Source organism: Lycium ferocissimum, unplaced genomic scaffold (genome assembly GCF_029784015.1).
Source record: "Lycium ferocissimum isolate CSIRO_LF1 unplaced genomic scaffold, AGI_CSIRO_Lferr_CH_V1 ctg11418, whole genome shotgun sequence".
In the NCBI taxonomy this organism is placed as follows: Eukaryota; Viridiplantae; Streptophyta; class Magnoliopsida; order Solanales; family Solanaceae; genus Lycium; species Lycium ferocissimum.
The window spans coordinates 1-25969 of NW_026713827.1; the positions used below are offsets into that span (position 1 = coordinate 1).

Here is a 25969-nt window from a genome sequence, read left to right on the forward strand (position 1 = left end):
TGTCGGGACCTTGATTAATATGCCGTAACTTGAAATTGACTCAAAATCCTCACCTTTTATGTGATATAAGAGAGTCTTGCTTGATGAATTTTCTGGAAATTTTTAGAAGTGTTTGATGGAAAAAAAAATGGGGTTTTTAACCATTTTATAGTGGCTCAAAGTCGGCCGGTCACAGCATGACAACGCTTGAGTGCTTGTTTCCTTTCTGTCCGCCTAAATTGTAACGTCCATAATTCTCTACTCCGATGTCCTATCGATGAGCGGGTTGTTGCGTCGGAAACTAGAGTCGACGAACTTCATTTTAGAATTTTGAAACACCTTTAAACTCCTAATATGCATGAAGATATATCCCTCCAAACTTGACCCAAAATTCTATCCTTGATCGCCAACTTTTTTTTTTTTTCTTTCAATTTTTCGACAAACTTATTTTCTTTGATTTGCTTGGTCCTAGAGTCTTTCATAGCTCATGATATGAACTTAAACCGTCGTAAACATGAGATAGGTGCATACAATCTCCCATATCCTAGGAAGTGCTCCACGTCTACACTTGGACAACTAACGCCTAATAGATTTCACGTACAAAACTACGAGGTGTAACACTGATGTCTCTAAGCTGCGGGTTAAACTGGATGCTATGATAAAGGAAGCGTTCAAACTGTCCGCCAAGCTTCAAGCCAGTGTTAGCGCCGTGCTCGACCGTCTTACTACTCCGTTGGTAAAAATGAAGGATGCTATTGTGAATACCTTAGCCTATTTCCTTCGTCGTCCAGTCTTCCGCCGCCAAGAGTAGTTTTTTTTTTTATTTGGTTGTTTTTGGTCTGTTTAAACAATGTTTTTGTGGGACTTACGTTTGGTTGCGTTTATCTTTTGCACTTTGGTTTATCTTTTTGTCTTTGCTTGGTTTAGCATCTTATCAATGTTATACGTCTATATCTATGTTTGTTGTTTCTTTACCTTTATTTTTGAGTGATGCCAAAGGAGGAGAACTAGACAATCAACTGTTCAGGGGGAGCCTACAAGGACAAGTCGACTAGTCAGGGGGAGCCTCCACCCATTCAGGGGGAGCATCCATTACTGAGGAAGTTGACTACATCTCGTTTAAAATTTTCATCCCTCGAAAAGCGGGGAAATTTTAGTGCAAGTTTTTATGATGACAATTTTACTTGTACGGGTATAATAATTGAATCGAGATAAGGAATATATGAGCCCACTGGTATTGTCCCCACGAGATGGGAGCCACAAAACAACCCCAACGAGACGCTCGAGTGAAAGAACTTCCCGACCACTAACGAGATGGTGGCTAACGGTACTTTCCGTGATACTAAATCGTTCAAGAAAGGAAAGGATCTGCAACATTAAAGAAGGAATATTCCACAGCGTGTAACAATCCTGATCCAGCAGTACCAAATCGTTTCAAGGAAGGAAAGGCCATCTGCAACATTAAAGAAGGAATATCTCATGAAGTGTAATAATCTTAATGATTGATAATGCTGCCTCAACGCACAAGGAAAGTAGCAACAGCTCCAGCCTTATTCTTGGAAATAGGATCGTTAATTCCTTTTTCCAAGGATCAAATCCCTTGGGTTGATCTCTCTGCGTGAAGAGCCTAAAACAGCTATAAAAGGGCTGCTTCACAAACACAAGAAACATGCTTAGTCTCATTCTCTTAGTACTCTACTTTACTTTTCATAAACATTGTATGTCTGAGTGATTTATAGTGTAAGAAAAAAGAAAGGAGAGTTATAATATAGCTTGTGAGGCTTTGTATCAAAAAGATTAAGAGCGATTTGAGTGTAGACGTAGGAGCTCCATTCAAACCTCGATTGTACCAAACCTTTAACGAAAAGGCACAGAGATCACCCGCACGACCCAAGGGGACCGGACTAGGATTCACATTGAATCGAACCAGTATAAAACACTTTGTGTCGTTATCTTGCATTTTACTATTAGCGTTCTACGAGCAAGCGATGCGACTGCGATCTAACCTGGGCGACTAACGAACGAAAAATTTACAATTCCCCCCCTCTCTTGCACTTTCATTCTTTATGGTGGTGCATGCCATGTTTTTAAAGTACATTAGACTTTACCTATTTTTAATAAGATTATATATTTACGATTATCAAATCCGAAATTTGAAAATACCGAACGCCCACCCTAATTACATTGCCCAAGACTTCCCAAAAAGGGACAACCAACTAAAACTTTCAGATGGTTTTTTCTGGGGGGGGGGGGGGGGTTAGAGGGTTGTGTTTTTGAGTTTCTAGTGAATACATTGCCCAAGACTTCCCAAAAAGGGACAACCAACTAAAACTTCCAGATGCTTATACCAAAAAAAAAAAAAAAAAAAAAAAAGGTCTTTCAGCGTTTAACTTTTATATATTGGCAATATAAAAAAAAATTACACTATCTTGTGGTCACCTAAAAGGTAACTTCAAGTAATCGTGTTATAATAAGTGAAACTAGTTACTTGAAAAAAAAAATGACGATGCTTCTACTTCGTGATTTTTCAAGAAAATAAACACTTAAAGCATCCACGAAGTTACTTGTTCGCTCAACCTTCACACTCTCCACTGCATCACGAAAAACATTTTGCTTGGAATCATAATGTATATGCAGTAGCAGAGATATGTGAATTGCCAGATGTAATAAAGGAGGTAAATTCCAATCTAATATCAAACGAGTGTTGCTAACATGAATGAGAACGAATACAGCACACATAAGTTTAGTATCCTTGAAAAAGAAATGCTCAACGAGTTGGAAAATTTAAAGGAAGTTGCAATTTAACCATCAAACAACTGATCAAAATCACCTTTTTAGCCAAATCACCCTCTAAATCCATTTGAAACCGGTGATGATATCAGTTTCAGTGAATAACTTACTCAATTTTCAGCACCTTGACCTTAAGTTTAACGCGATCCATATGAGAAGCAATCTTAGATCATGACCAAGGTACGTATCTAATGTTGAATTCTTCAGGAGGTAATAAGTTATGTTCAATCAACTTGACAAACTTTTCCAGGGGAATTCATATGGGTGTTGTCGTCTAAGCATTAAATGTGAAGGTACTCACTTGGTCAATCAGAGACGTGGATTTCAACCAAGAATACCAAAAGGCCATTTCCTCCTCAGCTGTGTCCATAAAATTGCTGACTTCTTTTAATTCGCGCTGACAATAAAAACACTCGATATTGAACAAACAATATTTACCAGATTTTCGCTTCTTTGGACACCCTTTTATCTCAGGCAACACCTGTATATTAAACAAACAAACATAAGATAAAGAGAATACACTAATGTTATGAGAGACAAGCTAGCAATCAACATAAAGCTAATGTCAAGTTTATAATAACTTATATACACAAATACGACGTACAAAAGTCATGTTGATCTATTTTTGAAAGGATTTCCACGTAAAGAAAGAAATTACCTGGAGTATTTTACTATTTGTACATGGAAGTACGGATATGATGTTCGCAGGCCTGTACATTAACGTATCTAGGATTGATTCAACACTCGGCATAGGTGCAATGAATATGTCGACATGAGGACTCGGGGGAATAACAATTTCTCTTGGATCGTCATAGATAAGGATGCTTTCAGTCTGCAATAATTATATTTGTCAAATGACATGACGTAAACCAATAATTTTATTTTAACCATGAATCAACAACGATCGAAGAAAAGAAAAATTCTTACCCTGTGGCAAAATATTACTAATATCAGACCTTTAGAATAGTTGAACTTTTGAAGAAAGTGCTGAAGATTGTTGCACCAGCTGCTGCCCACATCTCCAAAGTTAAATATATTTGGTGACATAAACAAGAAGAAACTGAGTTGAGCGCTTTCCAGGGAAGAAGGATTCATAGATGAGAAGGGCATTTTGTCACCCACAAAATTGAATTTCAATAAATTTGGAGCTTGAATCTCGACTTCTTCTAGATTCCTCCCCTGTATTAAGGTGAATTTCATCAGATTTGGCATCTGGACTATCACACTATCGAGTTCGCACGATGCAACATCCAAATTCTCCAGATGAACTAGGCGGCCAAATACATGTAATTTGCTTATTCCCGCGCAATAAGACAGGCTTAGATTCGTGATGAACGGAGAATACTCGTTGTAAGTGGCATCGGGATATATGGACATAACTCAAGTAAAGATCCTTAAGACAACAGAATCTTATGCTAGTGGTATTGTCAAATTCAAACTTGAACCTGCTTAGTTTCAATGTTGTCAGCTTTTTAGCAGCATAAATAACATCAGGTAAACTATGGTACAGAGAACAATTACCGGAATTCAAAGTGTCAATTTTCAGCACTTTGACATCAAGTTTAACCACCAAATCAATCCATCTGTCGATATGATGAGAAGCCAATTCCGGAGGATATTTAAGGTTGAATTCTTCAACATGTAAGTTTTCTTCAAGATGGGGTTGTAGGGATTGACTAACCAACTTGACAAACTTTTCCAGGGGCATATATGTGTTGCCCTGTAGTGATTGACTGAATACCAGATTAGGTCTGCAAGTCCAACAACAGTACCATCTGTTGGACAGCACACTAGTTCTGGGAGCCTCTTTTTGGTTAAGTTTAGAGAAGATGTCATGAATTATATGCACAGGCAACTCTGATATTCTATCAACTGTGTCATGTGCGTGAACGGGGGATGCTTTGTCCACCGGGCTGCCCTTTGTTTCTGCCATCTTAAGCAAATTGCCACCTTTAATTTGCCTTTTCTTGGTGCCCTCAAGGCTTTACTAGTTCTGGTTTGCTGTAAGAACTAAAGGCTTCACTTACCATTCCTAGTGAGATCTCGTCACAGCTTTTCTTTCCTTCTCAAACAAAGACACACCACACAAATCAAAGTGAGAATGAATATATAGTACCATTGTACTTTGGTTAAGTAATAGTACATGTATACAAACAGATCCCTCTATAGCAGTCACCCTCTATAATAACATTTTACTACAGCAATCAAGTTTTCTTTGAAACTGATTTTATGTTATATTTTAACTGATTTTTACCTATAATAACAAAACATTATATTCTTTGTAAAATTACCCCCTCTATATCAACTTTACATACACCTTTTTTTAAACCGTGGTGTCCACGCCAACTTGCGCGCATCTTGACTAAATCCACAGGGTACCGGCCATCTCCCACAAGGTCCACCAAGGCTAGAACAAATGGAAAAAATCACTTATTGTCTCTGTTGGAAATTGAACCTGACACCTCATGGTGCTCAACCCACTTCAACCACTAAGCCACACCCTTGGGTGCTAGCCTTGCATAAATATTAGTAATTGATTTTACTATTTTTGGCTTTCGTTGCTAGTCATTTATCTATAGCGGGACGGTGAAAACTTACCACACCAGGTATTTACACCAACCAATAAACAAATAACAAGTATAAATAGTAACAATTATAAATATCTAACCATAGTTACTAACATGTGTTTTGCACATAATCTTAAATGTACAAAAAATAGTTGATAATCTTCATGAAAATTTTCCTTTGCTATAACTATCATTAGCAATATAAACATTTTTACCTTACACTTTGTTTGGATGGATTTTTTTTCCCGATAAGGACTTTGTTTGAATGGTTGTTATATATTGTTTCATAATGTATGATATTATATCGTATCGTATCGTATCGTGTTGTATTTTATCGAACTGTATTTTTTTGATGAGCATAATGTTTTGATAGATTGTATCGTTTTCAGTCGTTACTCAATGTCACACATGAGTAATTTGAAGGACAAACCTACAAGAAAAGCAGGATACGGGTAGAGATACTATAAAAATGTAGGATAAAAAAGTTTCACATAATGGCCCTGCATACGTGAGGATTTGGCAACATGCACAGGGGTGTCGGCCTATCTCCCCAACAAACAATTGGCACCTGCGAGCGTGTGGTAGTTAACCCTGCCTTCATGGCACTCACACAAGGGGAGGTTGGCCACTTCTCGCAAATTGAAAGTGATCACATTAAAACATGAAATGAATGTTGGAATTGAATGCTGAGTTGAACGCAAGTAACACAAATAATAGCACATAACAAGTGGTGATACACTTAAGCATGTAATACTATTATATTTTCATAAAAAATCATACTGAATAAGAAAGGAGTGAACTGGGTACTCGAGCACAAGAAAATACATAAGGAATTTCATCGAATACATGGAGCACGTGAGTTCTAACGGAATTTCATACAAGGAAAGTAAGGTTTAACTTACCTCAAAGCTTTAGCTCAAATTTATCTCCTCAATTTCCACGTGAGTTCAACAAGTCAAAATCTACAAATAGTATAGCTCAACTCATCAAAATATGCTCAACTATTTCAGTTTGTCATGATTGAACTAAGCCATAAGTCTAAAAATCCTAAATTTCTAGTTCAAGGGAAATTTTCAACCTCTGATTTGGATTATTTGTCGAAAGTAGTTCATAAATATCCAATAAAACTATTTATGACAATCCAACAATCAATTTAACTCGGTTTAACCAAACTCATCTGCTCCACCAACCTCTAAATTGTCATTAATGGTTTTTCACAATTACAACAACAACAACAACATACCCAGTGTAATCCCACAAGTGAGGTCTAGGGAGGATAGGATGTACGCAGACCTTACCTCTACCTTTGTAGGGTAGAGAGGTTGTTTACGATTGACCCTCGGCTCAAAAGAAACAGAGTTAATGCAGGATTGCAAGAAAAAAAAAAGACAGCAAAATATCAAGATATAAAACAAATGGAGCAACACATAGTAATACACACATAAGGATAATAATCCACGCGATACCTAAATACTACTACTAAGAAAAGGAGAAGAGGAGATGGAAAGGCTAGTCCCCCACCTCTTTCACAGATCGCGACAAAACTCAACTACCTACTAACATTCTATTATAATCCCGTTAGAAAAATAGGTAAACATAATCGAAGAAGAAATGGCTTTGAGGCGTGGATAAATCGACTTTCCTTAAAGACATATTGCCCGTTTAAAATTGGGAAAAATACAAGCAATTCCCTTCAGGATACAACAAAGCCCTTGTATTTACATGCAGATTTTTCATATGCTACTTCAAGAATGTCCTTATATTTATAGAATTTGAGAGATGACTTTTCAAAATAGTCATGTGCTTTCACGATCAGATGTGTTTATTTGTTTTAAGACCTCTTATATTACAAACTATCTAACAAATCCTCGATCTCCAAATCTTACTAACTCTACCGTAGCCTACCACTCAAAGACACTCTTTGAGAATCCACCACAATGACTAACACTAGCCACCCATACACTAATACAACTAAGATAACTCTAGCCTAGTGTACCACTCAAAGGCTTGAGGAAACACACTCCAACAAGCAACCTTTGAGACTTCAAAACACCTACAATCAACTTTTTTTTTTTTATATAGAAAAGTAGGTTTACAGTTTAAGCACAAAAGAACAATGACTCAACAACCTAAGGACCTAAAGCATCTTCAGTTCTGGATCTGGTCCTCCGGGTTGTTGAGGCTCAGTTCTTGAGAAACACCTTGGAAGGTGGAGACTTACACTTAGGATGAAGCAATTTTCGGATTGTGCAAGAATGAGTCTTCTCTTAGAAGATGATGTCTTTATATGCAATAAGAGAGATAAAGAGAGTAGAGGTGACCACTCATGAAATCTGGACCGTTAATTAATAGGCCTTGCTAAGGTGCTGTTGTACAACTGCATTGTACTTTTCAGCAGCACACTTTACAGCTGTGGATTTGGACTTTCAATGCTTTAGTGACCAGGACCTTTATCTGGAAGAACCTGCTCCCTCATCTGTTCTCCAAACAAGTTATAAGTACTAGTTACACTGTTAGTAGCTTCACAGCTGCGCCGTTGGTTGAGCAGGCTGGAGACCTGATCCTATCTGGTCTTTCTGAATCCACATATGCAGTCTCTTATATGTGAGCTAATCTTGCAGGCATCTGATCCTTCAAAGAGCATGTTAGAATAGCAGCATATGAGATATCATAAGGTTAACCAAGTTCAGACAGGTGAATCGAATTGTATCCGGTTCCTTAAGGTTTGTCATGTCATCAAAACATATCATTTCTTATCAATTTCCACCTTTTTGATGATGATAAAGAGACATCCTTTGTATTCCTCCTAAGGACCAGATCCCTTACCCAGATACCTCAGCTGTTTCCACTGAGACTCAGACCTCGAGATACATATAGTAGTATTCTGGTTCTTTGAGTAAGGTGTGTCAAATCATCAAAACATGTCATGACATATCAAGACTATTGAAAGAGAATAGATTTTTATTGATTTTATAAGGTGCTTCCGGTGTTGTTCATAGCATCGAATGCCTGTTGAGTCCAGGGTGGGTTTTGGGGCGTGACATCTGTGAACCACAAGCAAACACCACATCCTGCCGCCATTGCTTCTATCATACTCGCCGCCGTTCGCCGGAGTGAATGATTTTTTAGATCAAATTGAACTCAGATCTAAAAGGAAGATTATACAACTGATATACTGTGTGTTAGTGTATATCGCTGGAGTGAATGATTTTTGAGATCAAATTGAACGTAGATCTGGAAGGACGAGTGCCGCCTGAGTTGTATATAACTAAAATACGAAGCTGTATACACAATGAATTTTATATTTCGCCGGAGGTCCCGCCCATTTTTTTTTAGTGTTAATATAATGTAGTTTATATTTTGCCGGAGTTGTTGCGGATCTGTATGTATACAGTGTATTTTATTTTTTTGAATAAATATGGTGTATTTTTAAATGGATTTGAATGTATTTTCATTTTTTTTAGTGTAAATATAGTGGTACTTTGTGTTTCACCGGAGATCCGACCGGTTTTCACTGTATTCTTCTTTTTTAAATACACTAGTCAATTTTTTAGTGTAATTTTTTTTAAAAATATTGGCCAAACCGTGGTCTAAAAAGTCCATAAATTGCAAGATAAATAAACAACCGATGAAATTTAACTAAAATCTTATCATTAAATATGAATTGTTTAAGAGAATAATGGAATTGCGATGTGAGAGTTTTTATTTCTCTAATCATTTATTTAACAAACTTTATTAGCTTTACGTCTTAAGTTTTGATACATTGTAAACAAAAATGATATAGAATGATATTTCTCAATAATCTTTAGCAAAGCAAAGGAAGAAGAGAATTAAACAATGGACGAACTCAAAGTACATCAAAGAAAATGCAAATTTGTTTAATTCCAATATTAGGCATAAAATGAAGAAGTGCAACAATGAGTGTTGTATGAAAATAGCATTACAATTATAATATAATTAATTTTGAAATCATGTATATCAAAATAAAAATTTAATCCAACGCGAAATTAAATTAAAAAAAAAAAAAAATTGAGAGTGGGGAGGCCTAGGGTAGGGTTGGCAATAGGGGTAGGCTGGTTAGGCTGGGAACTAAGCACTTCCTTCTATGCAAAACAAATACATTAATTTTTGCCAACCCTTGTGCTATTTAGCCCGTATCGTCATGTTAGATTTTCTTCACTTTTGTCCTGCTAATTACTCCATCGGTTGTAATTTATGCGACATAATTTAAATCGGTGGAGTTAAAAAAAAAGTTAAATTTGAGGTATTGAATATGTCATGAAAGCCCTAAAAAAGTCGTAACATTTGTGTCGCTATAAAAACTTCACATTAAGAATGAAATGAAAAATAAAAAGTTAATTATTTTTAAATATATAGTTGTGTCATTCTTAACAAATTAAGAAAGAAGGAGTATCACATGAACTAGAATGGAGGGAGTATTACTCTTTTCATTTAAATTGCTTTGACATAGTTTGAATTTAGCACCGAGTGTGATAGGGAAACGAAGACTTTTGAAATATGTGGTTAAACATATGTTATAACATTTGTGTGGCTATTAGATTTTTTAAACTTTCTTCTCAGTACAAGTAAAATTGAGTTTAAGTTAATTTTTGTGTCTGAAATCTACCATTCATTATGGAACAAATTAAAAAAATGTCGTCACATAAATTGAAGTGAATAGATTATTACTCCCTTCATCCCAATTTATGTTGCATTGTTTGACTGCGTAAAGAATATAAGACATTTGTGTGATTATAAATTATCTCGTTAAGAATAAAATAAAAAAAATTAAAGTTAATTATTTCTAACTATATAGAAAAGTAACTTTATTGTTGGAACAAGATAAAAAGAAAGTATGACAAATAATTTAGAATTAAAAAAAACATTGCATTTTGAACCGTTTTGACGTTACATAAATTGAGATCATTGTGTGTGTCTGTGTGGGTAGTGTAAGCAACAACATTTCTTTTTGTGTGTTTACTTGTTTATCAATTTTAATTTAGAAACATGAAACATTAATGTTCAAATCATCAATTAGAGGCTTGAGTTTGTCATTAAATAGATGCACATAGTTATTTATGAAATCAACACATCCAGATGCATTTCTTCCAAATACTCTTGTCTCCTCTGGCAAGCAACCTAATAGACCAATATCTGATACAGCCACCTTCCTTGCTCCACAGCCGTTCAAAGTCTAAAAACATACCAAAAATATTAATTCAATAAAATGTTTTGCAAATACATAGGAGTGTTAAACGGACAAGTTTAAACTATATTTGAACGGGTTAAAATGAGCTGAATTAATAATGGCCTGACAAAACTGAGTCAAGATGAGCTAAATATATTGGGTAAAATTCACAAATAACCACTTTTTTAGCATCTATAATTGAAAAATAACTATTGTCATATTAACCAATAAAAAAAACTATTGCCATGGAGTTTTAAAATTCAAAAGTGGAACTCTAGGATATATATTTTCCATGGAACTCTACTCCAGTCTACAACCGTTGGCTTGGAATATTTGCCAACCTTCCCATTGGTGTGCCCATGTCTGTTAGCTTCCAAAAATATCACCTCGAGCACCATCGGTTCCAGGGAGTTGATGGAATTGATATGGATATCCCAGCATTACTGAAGCCCATGTTGTGAAAAATGTTGTTGCAAAATCTATATGGGTCATTCTCCAACTTTTCTTTTATGCTTTCAGGCCTCTTTTTCTCAAACTAAACCACCTAGCGTGGGGGAGTTCATTAATTTCACTGTCCAGCTATCCCTAGATGGAGCTATGGTTTACTTCTGGGGCTGGAAATCGCTCGCTTATCTGATCCTATCGACCTTTGTTGGGGGTGGGATGCATCTAATGGCTGCTCACTTCATCTCCGAGCATTATGTCTTCAAACCCGAGCAAGAGACATACTCCTACTACGGGCCACTTAACCTTATCACTTGGAGTGTAGGATACCACAACGAGCACCATGATTTTCCTAGAATTCCTGGAAGCAAGCTTTGCAATGTGAAGGAGATTGCACCGGAATATTATGAAAACTTGGACTCATATAAGTCGTGGAGCCAAGTCATCTACATGTACATAATGGATCCAACAGTTGGACCTTTCAGCAGAATGAAGAGAAAGTTGGTGCAGCGATCATAGTCCGATCTCTTCATTGCTGATTCTTTCAGTATTACTATGTGATGTTTCTTATTCCATTCCCTCTTGTCTTCTTTGTAACAATGTAATAGAGAGTTCCGGCTTCATGTGCAATAGAGTTGATGTAGCAGTGACTGAAGTTCATCTATTCAACTTCCATAAAATTCTTAGTTATGGGTTAAAAAAAAAAAAAAAAAATAGAAAAAAAAAGATAACATTCATGGAAAGTAAAACAAAGTAATGCTAGTAATTAAATAGTACAAATTACCTTTAGTTGCCTTGAAAATTGTTGAGCAAGGACATCTGCAAACTTTTCTGGTGCGTACAAAAGACTACTTGGGTAAACTTTGGGCTGTAGATAATTGTTGAGGTAATCATTGTTGCCCATATCAACAGTGTAGAGGCATTTGTTTAAGAGACTTTTAGCTGCAGTAACATTATTTCCAAGTAAGGAAGTAATTCTTAAAATTGTGACTTGACGGTTCAATAGTTGCCTGTTCATGCTGATCCGATCACCCTATAACAGTCATTTTCAAGAAATTAATGTCACAATAACATGGAAATGAAGTGAAAATGGTAATAGTATGGTATTCCAAAATTGAATTAATAGAATATTAACAGCATACACTGGCAGTGGCAGAGTTAGGATTCTGATAAGGAAATTACAAAAAATCGAAAAATCCGTACCCGGATTTGAATTTGCATTTCTCGTATGTTAATGGAATAAAAAAATTATTTGAAAAAGTAGGAATACCTACACGGACACTATAGTGAAAGTGCATTGACTCGAGGATAAACAATATATAAATGTTTTATTATAGACGCTTTATTCTGTCTCTATTTATGAAAGTCAAGCTGATTCAATAGGTATTATGATGCGATGAGCTTTACATGTTGAAATAAGCCAAACATGTATTACAAGCGTAAAATTTGAGGAAGTTCTACATGAATATTCTATTAAAACGGGCATGCAAGAATCAGCACATGAAACTTTAATGAAATTAAAGAAAAGTATATTGAGAAGTAATCTATATAAAACTACAGGTACACAAAAAGCTAAGGGTGGGAGTTGCTTTGAAAGAAGGGGTTTAACTAAGTTCCGTTCGGTGCAAAATTATATATTGTGTATATATGTCAAAAATAAATAACAGAATGATCACAATTAATGAGTTTTCTTACCCATCGATAACCGGTCTCATCACGAATTCCAGCAACTCCTGATCCATCATTGACGCCTTTAAGAATTTTTGGGCCTTTTGCAGTTGCAAATGGTGGGATGAAATTATCAAATCCTACAACTTCAGCTGCATGGAACTAAAATGCCGCTAGTCGAGGGGCGAGTGCCGCCATCAGCGAAGATTCGTCGGAAATTATATTTTATTCGTCCGGTGACTAAGCCAAGAATTTAGCTAAAGTTGTTCAAGCATATGTGTGTATCGACGAAGGATGTTCAACTAACCATCCTTTGGCTAATGTAGCTCTGCCCCGCCTTTCGTCCCATTTATGTGGCATTAATTTGATTAGACATAAAGTTAAAAAATAAAAAATAAGAAAAAAGATTTTTTGAAAATCATGATCTAACATAAGCCGTAGATATTTATGTAGGTATAGTTCATCTACTTAAGTGTAATATAAAGCTAACTCATTGCTAAATATAAAAGAGTGTCATTATTTTAATTTGGGACAAATTAAAAAGAAAAGCGCGCCACATAAATTTAGATGTACGGGAGAATACTCTATATACATAGGTCAAATGTTACTTTATCCGTATAATTAATAAAGTTTTCCCAACCAACCAACAATCATCTCCGTGCGTTGATCGTGAATAAGACATTCAAAAGAAAGAAAGAAAAAAAAAAGATAATACGAAGAGGATTAGATGCAAGGTCACAGAGAAAACAAATGAAAAGAAGAACAGAGGTTATGTATGTGCTAAATTTTGAACACCATTGACGAAATCCCGACTTGAGGTAAAAGAAAGAAAAAAAAAAAAAGAGTTGAGAGATTTTGATGATATCAATGTTTATTATGATTTCAATTGTAGAAGGGGAAGCAAAAGTACCATGCTACTTCATATTTGGAGACTCAGTAGTTGATAATGGGAATAACAGACCTTATAACAACAGCCAAGGCCAATTATTTTCCTTATGGCATTGATTTTCCCACTGGTCCTAAAAATGGAAGATTTACAGATGGCAGCTCGAATACATTCAAATACATGTGGCAACAGATAAGATTGGATATAATTGAACAGTGTAATACATTGAAATATATCATATATAGTGAAAATGCCTAATGTAGCTACGAATTGTAAATAACAAAAAGGTAGCTATTGATTGAAAGCAAGAATTAAAAGATAGTTATTTATGTAAGTTGCCCTTTCAAAATACTAGATGATTAGAAAAATGAAGTTTCTTCTATTACATGGGATGTCTTTGGGGCATCGAAAAGAATTTCATTAGTAAATTATTGGTAGAAATTGCTTCTCCCTCAATCGCTTCTACACAAGGCGGATTTGAATTAATCTGATCAGTGGATCTATTGCCCAACACAATCTAGATTAATCAGATTAATGTGCTCCAAATACCATATGGTTGAGAAAAAAAAAGTGCTTCTTATGTTACATGGGATGTCTTTGCCGGGCACTGAAGAGAATTGGGGATTGGGCTCCTCTCCATTTGTCTTCTTTTCATTTTTCCCAAGTTAGAATTAATGGTGGTAATCAACTCTAACCATGATTTACATAATTAATAACTTATCCATAAATATATTAAAAATATCTTCTCTCTCTTCCTATTTTAATATTCCATTTTTTTCAATTACGACAACTTTTTAATGGTGATATTTTGAATATGAATCTTTGATTAATTGAATAAGTAATGTGTACTAAGCATCATAATTGAAAAAAAAAATGGAAAATATCACTAATTGAATAATGGGGTAAAAATATCACTAATTGAATAATGGGGTAAAAATATCACTAATTGAATAATCTATGAAAAAAATTAAATGAAAATTATCGGGTAAAGAAAAGATATCGTAGGAAAAGTAAAATAGGAAGAGAGAATATATTTTAATACACTTATGGATAAGTTATTAATTATGTAAAAAAATGAGATTAAATCTTCATTGATTCTAACTCATGGTGATGTCTGGGGAAAATTGAGAGGCATAAATTGGTAAATTCTTGGTGGGGAATTACGATGTGAATCTTGATTAATTAGTAAGTTCTGGGCCCTATATAACGCTAATCTGGATTAATCATGTCAGTAAATTTTGAATATCAAATGGTTTAGAGAAAAAAAAAAATAAGATTCTCATGTTAACATGGGATGTCTTTGAAGGCATAAATTGGCAATTACGATGTAAAATTGCATTCGTACACCCCTTTAATTGGCACCACTTGATACAAATTTAAATTAATCGACAGTGGGTTCATGACCCTAGGCGACACGAATCTGAAATATGCCGATCAGAAGATACAAAATTTATATCATTTTATTGTGTCAAATTTCCCCCAACAACTGCATTAATACCAGTCAACTATTTATTAGTATTTTGTGTAACCAACAGTCTTGTTGTAAATGAATTATTATTATTGGGTTTGTATCAGCTGGCTGATGTCCATTGGATGTGCATCAGTTGGTAGAAAAGCATTGTATGATCTTTTAGCAGTGGCCAGATTTGCAACTTCTGTTGGATGAAAATTATCATAGAAAATATATTGATTCCTATTGCTGCATGGGATTTCACCTTCTTTGCACTGTCCTTTAGCTATTGCGTCTGATACTATACAGCATGGTTTGTCAAAAACTGTAAAATCTGAAACAAAAACATGAAAATCAAAAAATTAAATGTCAATTAGTACCTAATGTAAGTAGTTTATAAGTTCGTTAATTCAGAGACACATCCAAGATTTAAATATAATGGGTTTGACCTTTAAAATATTGGATGAATTATGCAAATGTTCCTTTTCTAGCCACCATTTTTATTTTGTCGCTATTTTAAAATGTTGTACAAACATAATCCTTGGGAAGTTATTCTTCCGGATAATGTTAAATTGGGGTCTAGTGTTTCCCTATATATTTCTCAAACTTACAGATAAAATATTAGTCGTCTAACATTTGTAATAACTCATAAAATTTTAGAATGTGATCTTAGTTTTCTCATAAGATGTTTTATTTGCTCAAAAAAAAAAAAAAATCTTTAAACCGTGATCTAGAAAGTTTATAAATTACAAAAAAATAAATAAACAACTGATGAAATTTAACTAATGTCCTTTGATTAAACCTGTTGAACTTTTAGAATTATGGGTTCGATATTTGTCGATATATTAATAATTTTTAATATGCAAATATATACTATGTATGGAAAATTCCGGGGCTGGTTTAACCCCTAGCTAGCTAAATACTACATCCCCTTCGTCTTTTGTGTTAAATTCAATGAAGGAACACATTGAAAGAATAATGGAATTAAGATGTGAGAGTTTTTATTTCTTAGAACATTTTTTTTAAAAAAAAAAAAAAAAAAAAAACTTTGTAGCTATAGGCCAATACCTCTTTTAAGTTATGATACATTGTAAAAGTAGACGTTATAGAGTGACATTTCTCAATAGTAATACTCCCTCCGTTCATTTTTACTTGTCCACTTTTGACTTTACACGTCCCAAGAATTAATAAATGAAATATGTATTTTAACATGATACTCATATTAATTGGTGTATAGTCTCAATAGACTTGAAAAATCATTTAGAAATGAAGAATTAACGTAAGGGTAAAACAAGAAAAAAAGTTTGTGTCTCTCTTGATATGCTAAAGTTAACAAGTAAAAGTGATTTTTTTTTTTTAGTATAGTTGACAAATAAAGTGAACGGAGGAAGAATTTAACTAAGCAAAGGAAGAACTAAATAGAATGAATAAATTAAACAAAGGACGACGAACTCAAAGTCTCAAACTCTGAAAGTACATCAAAGAAAATGAAAATTTGTTTAATTCCAATATTAGACATAAAATGAAGAAGTGCAACAATGAGTGTTGTATAAAAATAAAATAACAATTACAATATAAATAATTTTGAACTCATGTATCTCAAAATAAAAAATTTAATCAAACGCGAAACAAAATATAAATCTTTTAGAGTGGGCGAGGACTGGGGTAGGGTGGGCAATAGGGGTAGGCTGGTTAGGTTGGGAACCAAGCATAAACAAAGATTAATTGTTGCCAACGATTACAATTGACTCAACCTTGTGCTATTTAGCCCATCTCATTATGTTAGATTTTCTTCACTTTTGTCATAGTAATTTATTTATGTGATAGAGTTTGAATCAGTATAAAGTTAAAGAAAAAAAAAATGAAGTTTGAGGTCTTGAACATGTTATGGCGGCCTCAAACAAGTCATAACATTTGTGTCACTATAAAAGCTTTTCATTTAGTATAAAATGAAAAATAAAAAAGTAATTATTTTCAAATTATAGTTGTGTTATTCTTCACAAATTAAGAAATAAATATATAGTATCATATGAACTAGAATGGAGGGAGTATTACTCTTTCCATTTGAATTATTTGACATAGTTTGAATTTAGCAGGAATGCACACAAAAATTAAGAATTCTGAAATATATGATTGTAAATTTGTCGTAAGATTTGTGTGACTATTGGACTTTTGGAACTTGTCATTATAAGTAAAATTGAGTTTAAGTTAATCTTTTTCTAACTCTGAAATCTATCATTTTTTTATGGAAGATCTAAAAAATTTTGTCATGTAAACTGAATCGGATAGATTGTTACTCCCTCTATCGCAAGTAAAATTATTTTTGGAACAAATAAAACCAAAAAGAAAAGTATGACATATAACTTAGGATTACAAAAGAAGTGCATTTCAAACCATTCTGAAAAAATGTCATATAAATTGAGACGAAGTAAGTTATTGTGGCAGTGTAAAAAACAACTTATTGTTTTCTTTTGTGTGTGTGTGTGTGTGTGTGTGTTTTTTTTTTTTTTTTTTGGTAACTAACATTGTTTTTTTCTTTTTGTGTGTGCGTGCGTTTTTACTGGTGACAGAAACAATTGTTTATCAATTCTAATGTAGAAAAATATGAAACATAATAAATGAGGAGTGAAAGAAATAAACCTACCATTGGCTGGACCCCCTAATGAAATGCTAGTAATATTTATGTAAGTGAACCTTGCACCAGAAAGATTAGTGTTCAAATCATCAATGAGAGGCTTGAGTTTGTCATTAAATAGCTGCACATAGTTATTTATAAAATCAACACATCCAGATGCATTTCTTCCAAATACTCTTGTCTCCTCTGGCAAGCAACCTAATAGACCAATATTTGATACAGCCACCTTCCTTGCTCCATAGCCATACAAAGTCTAAAAACATGCCCAAAAAATTAATTCAAGAAAATGTTTTGGAGATATATAGGAGTGTTAAATGGGCAAGGCGAATTAACTTTGAACGTATCAATTTGATTAATAATGACTCGTTCAAAGGTTACTTGGACTGACTGATCACAATGAGCTAAAGATAGGGTAAAATTCACAAATTTATTAGTCATTTTTCATCCCATTAAAGTGAAAAATATTCATTGTATAAAGTTAAATTTCATATGTGAAAATTCATGACATTATCCTGGATTTTCACCTACAAAATATGAAATTTCGTTACAATGGTTAATCTTTTAATGATAGTATCGAAAAATGGCTCGTAAACACTATTTTTATCTAAAATATTGGAAAATTTTCACAAATAGCCACTTTTTAGCCCATGTAATGAAAAAATAGTCATTGTCCTGAAATTTCAAATTTTCATAGGTCAAACACCAGGACAATGTCATGGAGTTTCACATGTGGAATTTAAAACTGCATGACAACAGGTACTTTTCAAAAACAAGGGCAAAAATTGGTCAGTGAGCGCTATTTCTATCTAAATATTGAGTCATAGACCAACTCGTCCAGCTCTAACCAAGTTTTAATTTCTTTATTTTGCCTTTATTTAGTTACCAAACACAACTAGTAGAACAAATAAAAGATACTGATTAAATAAAAAAGATTAGAAAATATTTTGACAAGTTTTCTAATGTTTCAATTTCAACCCAACTTCTAGATTGACAAGACTTGGTTTCTAACTTGAGTACCAAAGAAACAATTAGAGGAATGGCACCAATCAAATTCTCATAACCTAATTTTATCACCCATATTTGAGGATAACGTTCATGGAAAGTAAAACAAAGTAATAGTAATTAAATAGTACAAATTACGTACCTTTAGTTGTCTTGAAAATTGCTGAGCAAGGACATCTGCAAACTTTTCTGGTGTATACAAAAGACTACTTGGGTAATATTTGGGCTGTAAATAATTGTTGAGGTAATCATTGTTGCCCATATCAACAGTGTAGAGGCATTTGTTTAAGAGACTTTTAGCTGCAGTAACATTTCTAAGTATGGAATTAATTCTTAATATTGTGACTTGATGGTTCAATAGTTGCCTGTTCATGCTGATCCGATCACCCTATAACATAGTCATTTTCAAGAAATTAATTAATCTCTCAATTACATGCAACGAAGTGAAAATGGAAACAATTTTAATTTTTTTGAAACTATATAATGTTGAGTAATCATGCAGTGACGCAGTCAAAATTCCGATAAAGAGATTAAAAAGCATTTAAAGATACCGTGCCTGGAATTTGAAGCATTTCTCTTATGTTAAGGGAATACAAAAAATTTACTATACAAGACAATAGCAGGATCTACTCGAACATTACAGTGAAAGTGTGTTGAATCAAGAACAGATACTAAACATCTTTATTATGCAATTTATTTTATCTGCATGTATGAAAGGCCAAGCTTATGCAATAGGCATTGTGATGTGAAGAGGTTTACTTGGTGAAATAGGACGAACATGTCTTACACGTGTAAAATTTGAGAAAGTTTCACATGAATATTCTCCCATAACGTACATGCAAGTATGATCAGTACATGAAATTTTAATGAAATTAAACAAAACTACCGGTACACGAAAAGGGCGGAATTGTGATGGTGGGAGGGGTCTAACTAAATTCCGTTCGTCGAAAATCATATATGTGTATATAAGTCAAAAATAAATAACAGAATAATCACAATTAATGAGTGTTTTTACCAATCGATAGCCAGTCTCATCACGAATTCCAGCAGCTCCTGATGCATAATTGACACCTTTAAGAATTTCTGGGCCTCTTGCAATTGCAAATGGTGGGATGAAATTGTCAAATCCTATAAGTTCAGCTGCACGGAAGTGAAATGTGATTAGTCGAGGGGGCGGTGGCGCCATCTGCGAAGATTCTTTGGAAAATTATATTTCCTTTGTCCACTGAAGAAGTCAGAAATTTTGCTAAAGTTGTTCAAGCATGTATTTGTGTGTGTATGTGTGTATGTGTGGGTGTGTGTCTTGACAAAAGATGGTCAACTGACCATCCTTCGGCTAATGTAGCTCTGCCTTGCCTTTCGTCCCATTTTATGTGGCACTAATTTGACTAGCTATAAAGTTGAAAAAAGAAAAAGAAAAAGAAAAAAAAAGATTTTTTAAAATCATGATTCTAATATAAGTTGTAGACATTTATGTAGATAAATGTAATTCTAATTAAACGTAATATAAGAATTATAAAGCTAAATCGTTTCCAAATATTAAAAAAAGCATTCCTTTTCTGGATAAACTAAAAGAAAAGTGTGTCACATAAATTAGAATGTAAGAATAATCTATATTAAAAAAAAAGAATAATCTATATATAAGTCAAATAGTATCATTTTATCTGTATAAAAAAGTTTTTCCAACCGCGTGACCAACGATCATTCTGGTGCGTTGGTTGTGAATAAGACACTCAGGAAAAAGAAAAGATGATATGAAGATGGTTAGCTGCAACGTGATTGACAAAAAACTTTATTTTTAAAAGAAAAATAGAGTTTACATATGTATTAAATTTTGAACATCATTAACGAAATCTTGACTTGAGGTGAAAGAAAAGAAAAGGAAAACTAACAATTTTTTTGCTGCCATTGGTGAATCTTCCATTTGTAGGACGAGTTGGAAAATCAAAATATAAAAGAGTGTGGTATGGATATTATTCATCTCATTAAGGGTAAATAAAAATTCTAAAGCTACTTAACAATTTTTTTTAAAGCTAAAATAAGCTAAATCATTTCAAAATATAAAAAGAGTCATTATTAAGAGACATACTAAAAAGAAAAGTGTGTCATATAAATTGAGACAAAAGATACTCTATATAAAGGTTAAATATTACTTTATTTGTATAACAAAGCTTTCCCAACCGACCAACATCATTTCCGTGAGTTAGTCGTAAATAAGACATTCGGAAAAAAAAAAAAAAAAAAAGATAGGAAGATGCAGATTAGCTTCTTCTTTTTCTCCCACCCGGTGTCCGGTACCCACATTGGAGCCCGGCTATATCCAAATTCGGGCGCCGCGTGGGGCTCCATTTGGGGGGAAGCGCTCCCTACCAAGGATTTTTTCATAACCAGAGCTCGAACCTGAGACCTCTGGTTAGGTGAGGAGCAGCCTCATCCGCTGCACCACATCCTTTGGTGGTAAGATGTAGATTAGCTACAAGTTGACTGACAAAAAACAATTTATTTTTAAAAGAAAAAAGGAGTTTATATATGTACTAAATTTCGAACATCATCCACGAACAAAAGAAGAGTTTAGAGAGGAAATTAACCTAGAAAGTCAGCTTTATTGCGGCCATTGGTGAATCTTCCATTTTTAGGACCAGTGGGAAAATCAATGCCATAAGGAAAATAATTGGCCTTGGCTGTTGTTATAAGGTCATTGTTATTCCCATTATCAACCACGGAGTCTCCAAATATGAAGTAACATGGCACTTGTGGTTCCCCTTCTATCATTGAAATCATAATAAACTTTGATACCAACAAAATCAACCATACTACTATATTCCCACTAGAAGACATTCTTGAGTTGTTGAATGAAGAGATCAAAGAAGAATAGGAAGAATGATGATAGATTCAAAAAATGGAACTGACACTACCTATTTATAGAAGATATCAAGTTTGTGGAAATAAAACAATTCTTTGCTTTTGTGACGTTATTTAAAAATGCGCTTTTATGATTAAAAAAAAAATATTAATAGTCGCCGTCTATTGTATATTCCATTAAAATAACCGACAGAGCCTATCGGAAAACCAAAAAGTTTATTTTAAGAAAACTAACGGAAATTCATCGGTTTTTCGGACGAACATTGGTTAAATATGCGAAAATATGAATCTTTTATTTTTTTCTTTAAAGAAAACTATGAGTCCCAATTATAACGAGGGACTCTGTTGGTGTTCGTTTAATTTTTCCAGTTGTCAGAAAATACCATTTTCGTTTTAAATTAATCTATCTATGTTATATTAAAAGCACGAAATAAATAAAGCATATTAAATATTATGTTATATATGCTACAACATGATTTTTCACATGGACAACTATAGGTTACACTTTCAAAAGTGATATCAATTTCTATAATAAAAAGTTTAAAGCATGATAGAGCAACTAAAACAATATAAGGGAACGTAAAATACGCTAAGAACGCCATTTATAAAGAGATATTATGTGAGATACAACAACATAAATATTTGTCTCTCATATACTAAAATATCTATAGTTACAAATAATTGAATTAATTTAACTAAATTCACATTGATTGTAAATATTGAATTCAAATATTATGTCCACGTAATAATATTCATTTTCATCATATAGAGAATTGCATTTATTTTAGTGAAAAATGTACTCTTCTTATATAAATTACTTATTTGGCTCACGCAATACGCATGTGCAAATGCATGTACACTTAACACTAGTTATCCAATGATGGCTATCAAACAATCCGATGGTGTATATCGGTTTTCCTCACTGAAATGATAATTTCCGACATATTTCTGTCGCTTTTTTCCCTTGAAAAAACGCGTATTGTAGTAGTGCGATAATTCAAGTCGTTGTTGTTGCGTATCTCGCTAGGAGAAACTTCTAAGTCTATTAAACTCGATATTTATAATGGGAATTACCACTAAAAAAAGAAGGATTGAACATGGGTTCACCACTAAAAAAAAAAAAAGAAAAAAAAATGTATCAAATGGGACTTAATCCATAGGCCTTTAGGTAAATAACTCAATCTTCAACCAAGTGCACCATGTAGCTTTTTTGTAACATGTGTTCCAGCAGATAGTATTATACTAATTTTAAAAAATATATACATAAAATACCTAGTTTTACAGAGAGACCTAGCGTGCTCACGTGCTCCAATTTTACATTCTAAAATCGCCCCTGCTCACGTCCAGTTCGGAGGCCGAGCCCTACCTAATAGTAAAGTGCGGCTTATGTCAACTAACATAAATTTCAAAAGATCCCGGTACCTCAATAATTGCCTTTAGTTACCAAACTCCATATAGGGAGAACCGGAGAAGTGTTATTTCATGTTTTTGTTATATTAAAATATACTGCAAAGTGCAAACTCTATTTTAAATGGCATGTATACAAACACGTAATATTGGCTAGAGATATAATAAAGTGGAAAAAAGAAAATTGTGGGGAATCCAAATCCAGCTAGCTTCCTTATGGACATTGCCTTTTTTTCTTCTTTGACTTCAAAATTGTGGAGAAATCAAAGGAAATCACGCCATGAAATTGCAACTTGTGTGGGTTGGTCTAGTTGTTGGTAATGTTGGGTGAATTGTATTGTACGTAAGGCTGTATAATTTATAGCATTATGTGCTTAAATAATAACGATTTTATAGTCAACAGAAATAAAAAAGATTGTGACCATCCTCACCCGTTGTTGCTCCGCCCATATGCACCTAGGAGAGAAGCGTTTTCTTTTTGAGAAAATAGTTTTAAAAAAGATGGTCAACTGGTCCTTCGATTTCGTTAAAAATGAGCATTTTTAGTCTCTCTCAAATCTAACGAAACTGTGATGAATTTAAATTTAATTTAATTTATTAATTTTGAAAAGTCAATGAAGTTCAATTCAACTATTTTTTATTTTATTGTTAATTTTTTAATGGCTTCAAAATTTTCAATTTTAAGTTCTATATTCAATGTATTGTATTACAATTTAGTTTATATACTTAAATCGCATTTGATTTCATTTCTCAATCTAAAGTATTGATGCTTGAATTTTTTTTCTTAATCAAAAGTTTATTATGAATTTTTTTAATGTCTAATCGCATATACACAAACAAACATTAGAAAGCTGATTAATTGGAGCTTGGCTTGACCAGCTCGAGTCAGGCAGTATTATAGCAAAGTTTGGTTGCACTAATTGGCTCCGGTTGGACTTGGCTTAATACTTTAGAAGTTTGGTAGAGTCCGACTTAAAAAGTTTTTTTTCCTCTTTGTGTAACACCAGACAGACGTGTCCTTGATCTATTATTTCGGGGCCAACTTGCGTTCAGAGACTTGATGAATACGATATAAGTTACTATCACACCTTGGCTTGGTTAGCTCAACATTCCTAATCAATTGTTTCCATATACCACCATATTTGACTTCATCTCCTTCTTCTCTTAATTTCGAAAAGTATGGCGAAATAGCAAAAGAGAATAGAAAGATAAAATAGGAAAATTCCTACAAATTTAGGCACGAGTTGACGTAAAGCTGGACTTTAAATCCCTATCCCTATATATATTAAAATGCTAAACTAACTTAGATAGTTTGTTACGTTGTATGTGGCTTTTAGCGTTTGGGTCAAGCAATTAGTGAAAAATTAATTCAAGAACTTGGGTACAGTGCTATTGTAATTAATGGACTTAAATTAATAACAATTTATACTTCTGTTTCAATGTTTGCCATTTGCGATTGCACTTTTGCATTTCTAAAAAGGGAACATTTCTAAATTAGATACACTTATGTCAAATTAGAGCACATTTTTAAGTTATAGCTTGTTTGGCAAAGAAGGAAACTAGCGTCACGACTTACATATTCTCGTGGGACGTGACAGGCATCCAACAATACACTTTTCGTTGTGTAAAGTCCCACAAATTCTCTAATTAATTAAGGTTAAAAATGAGTTAAAGAGAGAGTAATTGAGTTAGCTTTGAACGATGTGCGAGTCCACACAAGGGTAACGAGGACCTCAGGATATGTAAAAAATGCTTGACGAAATGAGATGTCATGCTGTACGAGAAACAAAATATTTGATTTTCATATAAAGAACAAAAAATACGACACGAAAATAGAATACGCCGATATATTAAAATAACTTGAATAAATATATATTAGTGATAGGCATATATATAATAACAAATTGTTTAGAATATAGATTGTAATTTATATATATTTAACCATCTTATTTTTTCTTCACAATTGTGCTAAACGTTGAATATCAAAAGGGTATGCATCAGTTGACCTTTCACTTTAATTATCTTGAAAGTGAATCACCTATTTTGGTAAATTTGAATAACTGTATCTGGGCTTTTTAGGTGTTAGAAGGAGTGATGATGTGGAAAATGTGATACTGACACTACAAAAATCTTATTTATTCAACCAAATTTAAAATTGATCCAAAAGTTTCCTATAAAATTTATTATAGACAAGTCAAAATATTATCGTGACATTCACTTTCTACCTTAGTACATAGCTAAAAATATTAGAAAAAAGTAATTAAAAAAATACAGTTATCCTCCAAATAATAATACTACTAAATAATTGCAAACGAGAGTGATCTTTCAGATATTGGAATTTTTTACAAAAGGGGAGATAATCAGCGTTTTATATAATTTAGAACAAATGGTTAGTTAAACATGAAATACTAAAACTGCATACATGTTGAAGAAACTACACTATATATTACTTAAGAAAATAAATTAAATTAAGAATAAATAAAAAATAAATCATTGCTTAACATTTTTTTTTAATGGAAAAGGAAATATTAAAGTAAGAAAAACAAATAATTTCATTAACTTTTCAATTCCTTTTGTATGATTTAATTGAAGGAACGAACATTACAAAAGTTTTTAATTTGACATGCTTTTATTTCATCATTTCAAGACTTTTATTTATTTAATTTGACATGCTATCTTTATTTATAAGTTAACTTCGTTAACATCATCATACGACAAATTGTAGCATCAAATATTTTTTATATTACTTGAATGTCGTAAATTTTTCCAAAAATGGGTTAACCAATATAAGTTTAATTGAGAAAAAATTAAGTTAATCCAACATAAGGTAAAACTCAATTTGAATCATTAAAGACTTTAATCCCAAAAATTCAGTATAATAAAGAGGAGAGGAACTTTAGTGCATGCGTTTGCTTGAAGAAAAAAAAAAAAAAAAAGGAAGTCTAAACATACTCTAAGAAAAATGTTGTTTTCTAACTTATCAAAACTTTTATATGACTTAATATTTTAGAAACAATGAGAAATTGTCTAACTACCTTTACAACTAATATATTGTTATAAAAGCAAACAAAAACCAAGAGGAGCAAGAAAG

At 33.2% G+C, this 25969-nt stretch overlaps 3 protein-coding genes across 3 annotated transcripts; 1 reads left to right on the plus strand and 2 right to left on the minus strand.

Moving 5' to 3' along the window:
- Positions 1-10335: 10335 nt before the first annotated feature.
- On the minus strand, positions 10336-12985 carry LOC132041726 (GDSL esterase/lipase At1g29670-like). Its single transcript, XM_059432425.1, has 4 exons — positions 12944-12985; positions 12664-12798; positions 11744-12001; positions 10336-10530 (listed from the first exon to the last, which is right to left on the minus strand). Exons 1-4 carry the CDS (start codon positions 12983-12985, stop codon positions 10336-10338), a joined length of 630 nt encoding a protein of 209 aa, XP_059288408.1.
- On the plus strand, positions 10834-11632 carry LOC132041727 (sphingolipid delta(4)-desaturase DES1-like). Its single transcript, XM_059432426.1, has one exon. It carries the CDS (start codon positions 11008-11010, stop codon positions 11485-11487), a length of 480 nt encoding a protein of 159 aa, XP_059288409.1. The 5' UTR covers positions 10834-11007; the 3' UTR covers positions 11488-11632.
- A 1983-nt stretch (positions 12986-14968) lies between the features above and the next one.
- On the minus strand, positions 14969-21505 carry LOC132041729 (GDSL esterase/lipase At1g29670-like). Its single transcript, XM_059432427.1, has 5 exons — positions 21198-21505; positions 19625-19749; positions 18752-18997; positions 17617-17860; positions 14969-15306 (listed from the first exon to the last, which is right to left on the minus strand). Exons 1-5 carry the CDS (start codon positions 21445-21447, stop codon positions 15080-15082), a joined length of 1092 nt encoding a protein of 363 aa, XP_059288410.1. The 5' UTR covers positions 21448-21505; the 3' UTR covers positions 14969-15079.
- Between the last annotated feature and the right edge of the window lie 4464 nt (positions 21506-25969).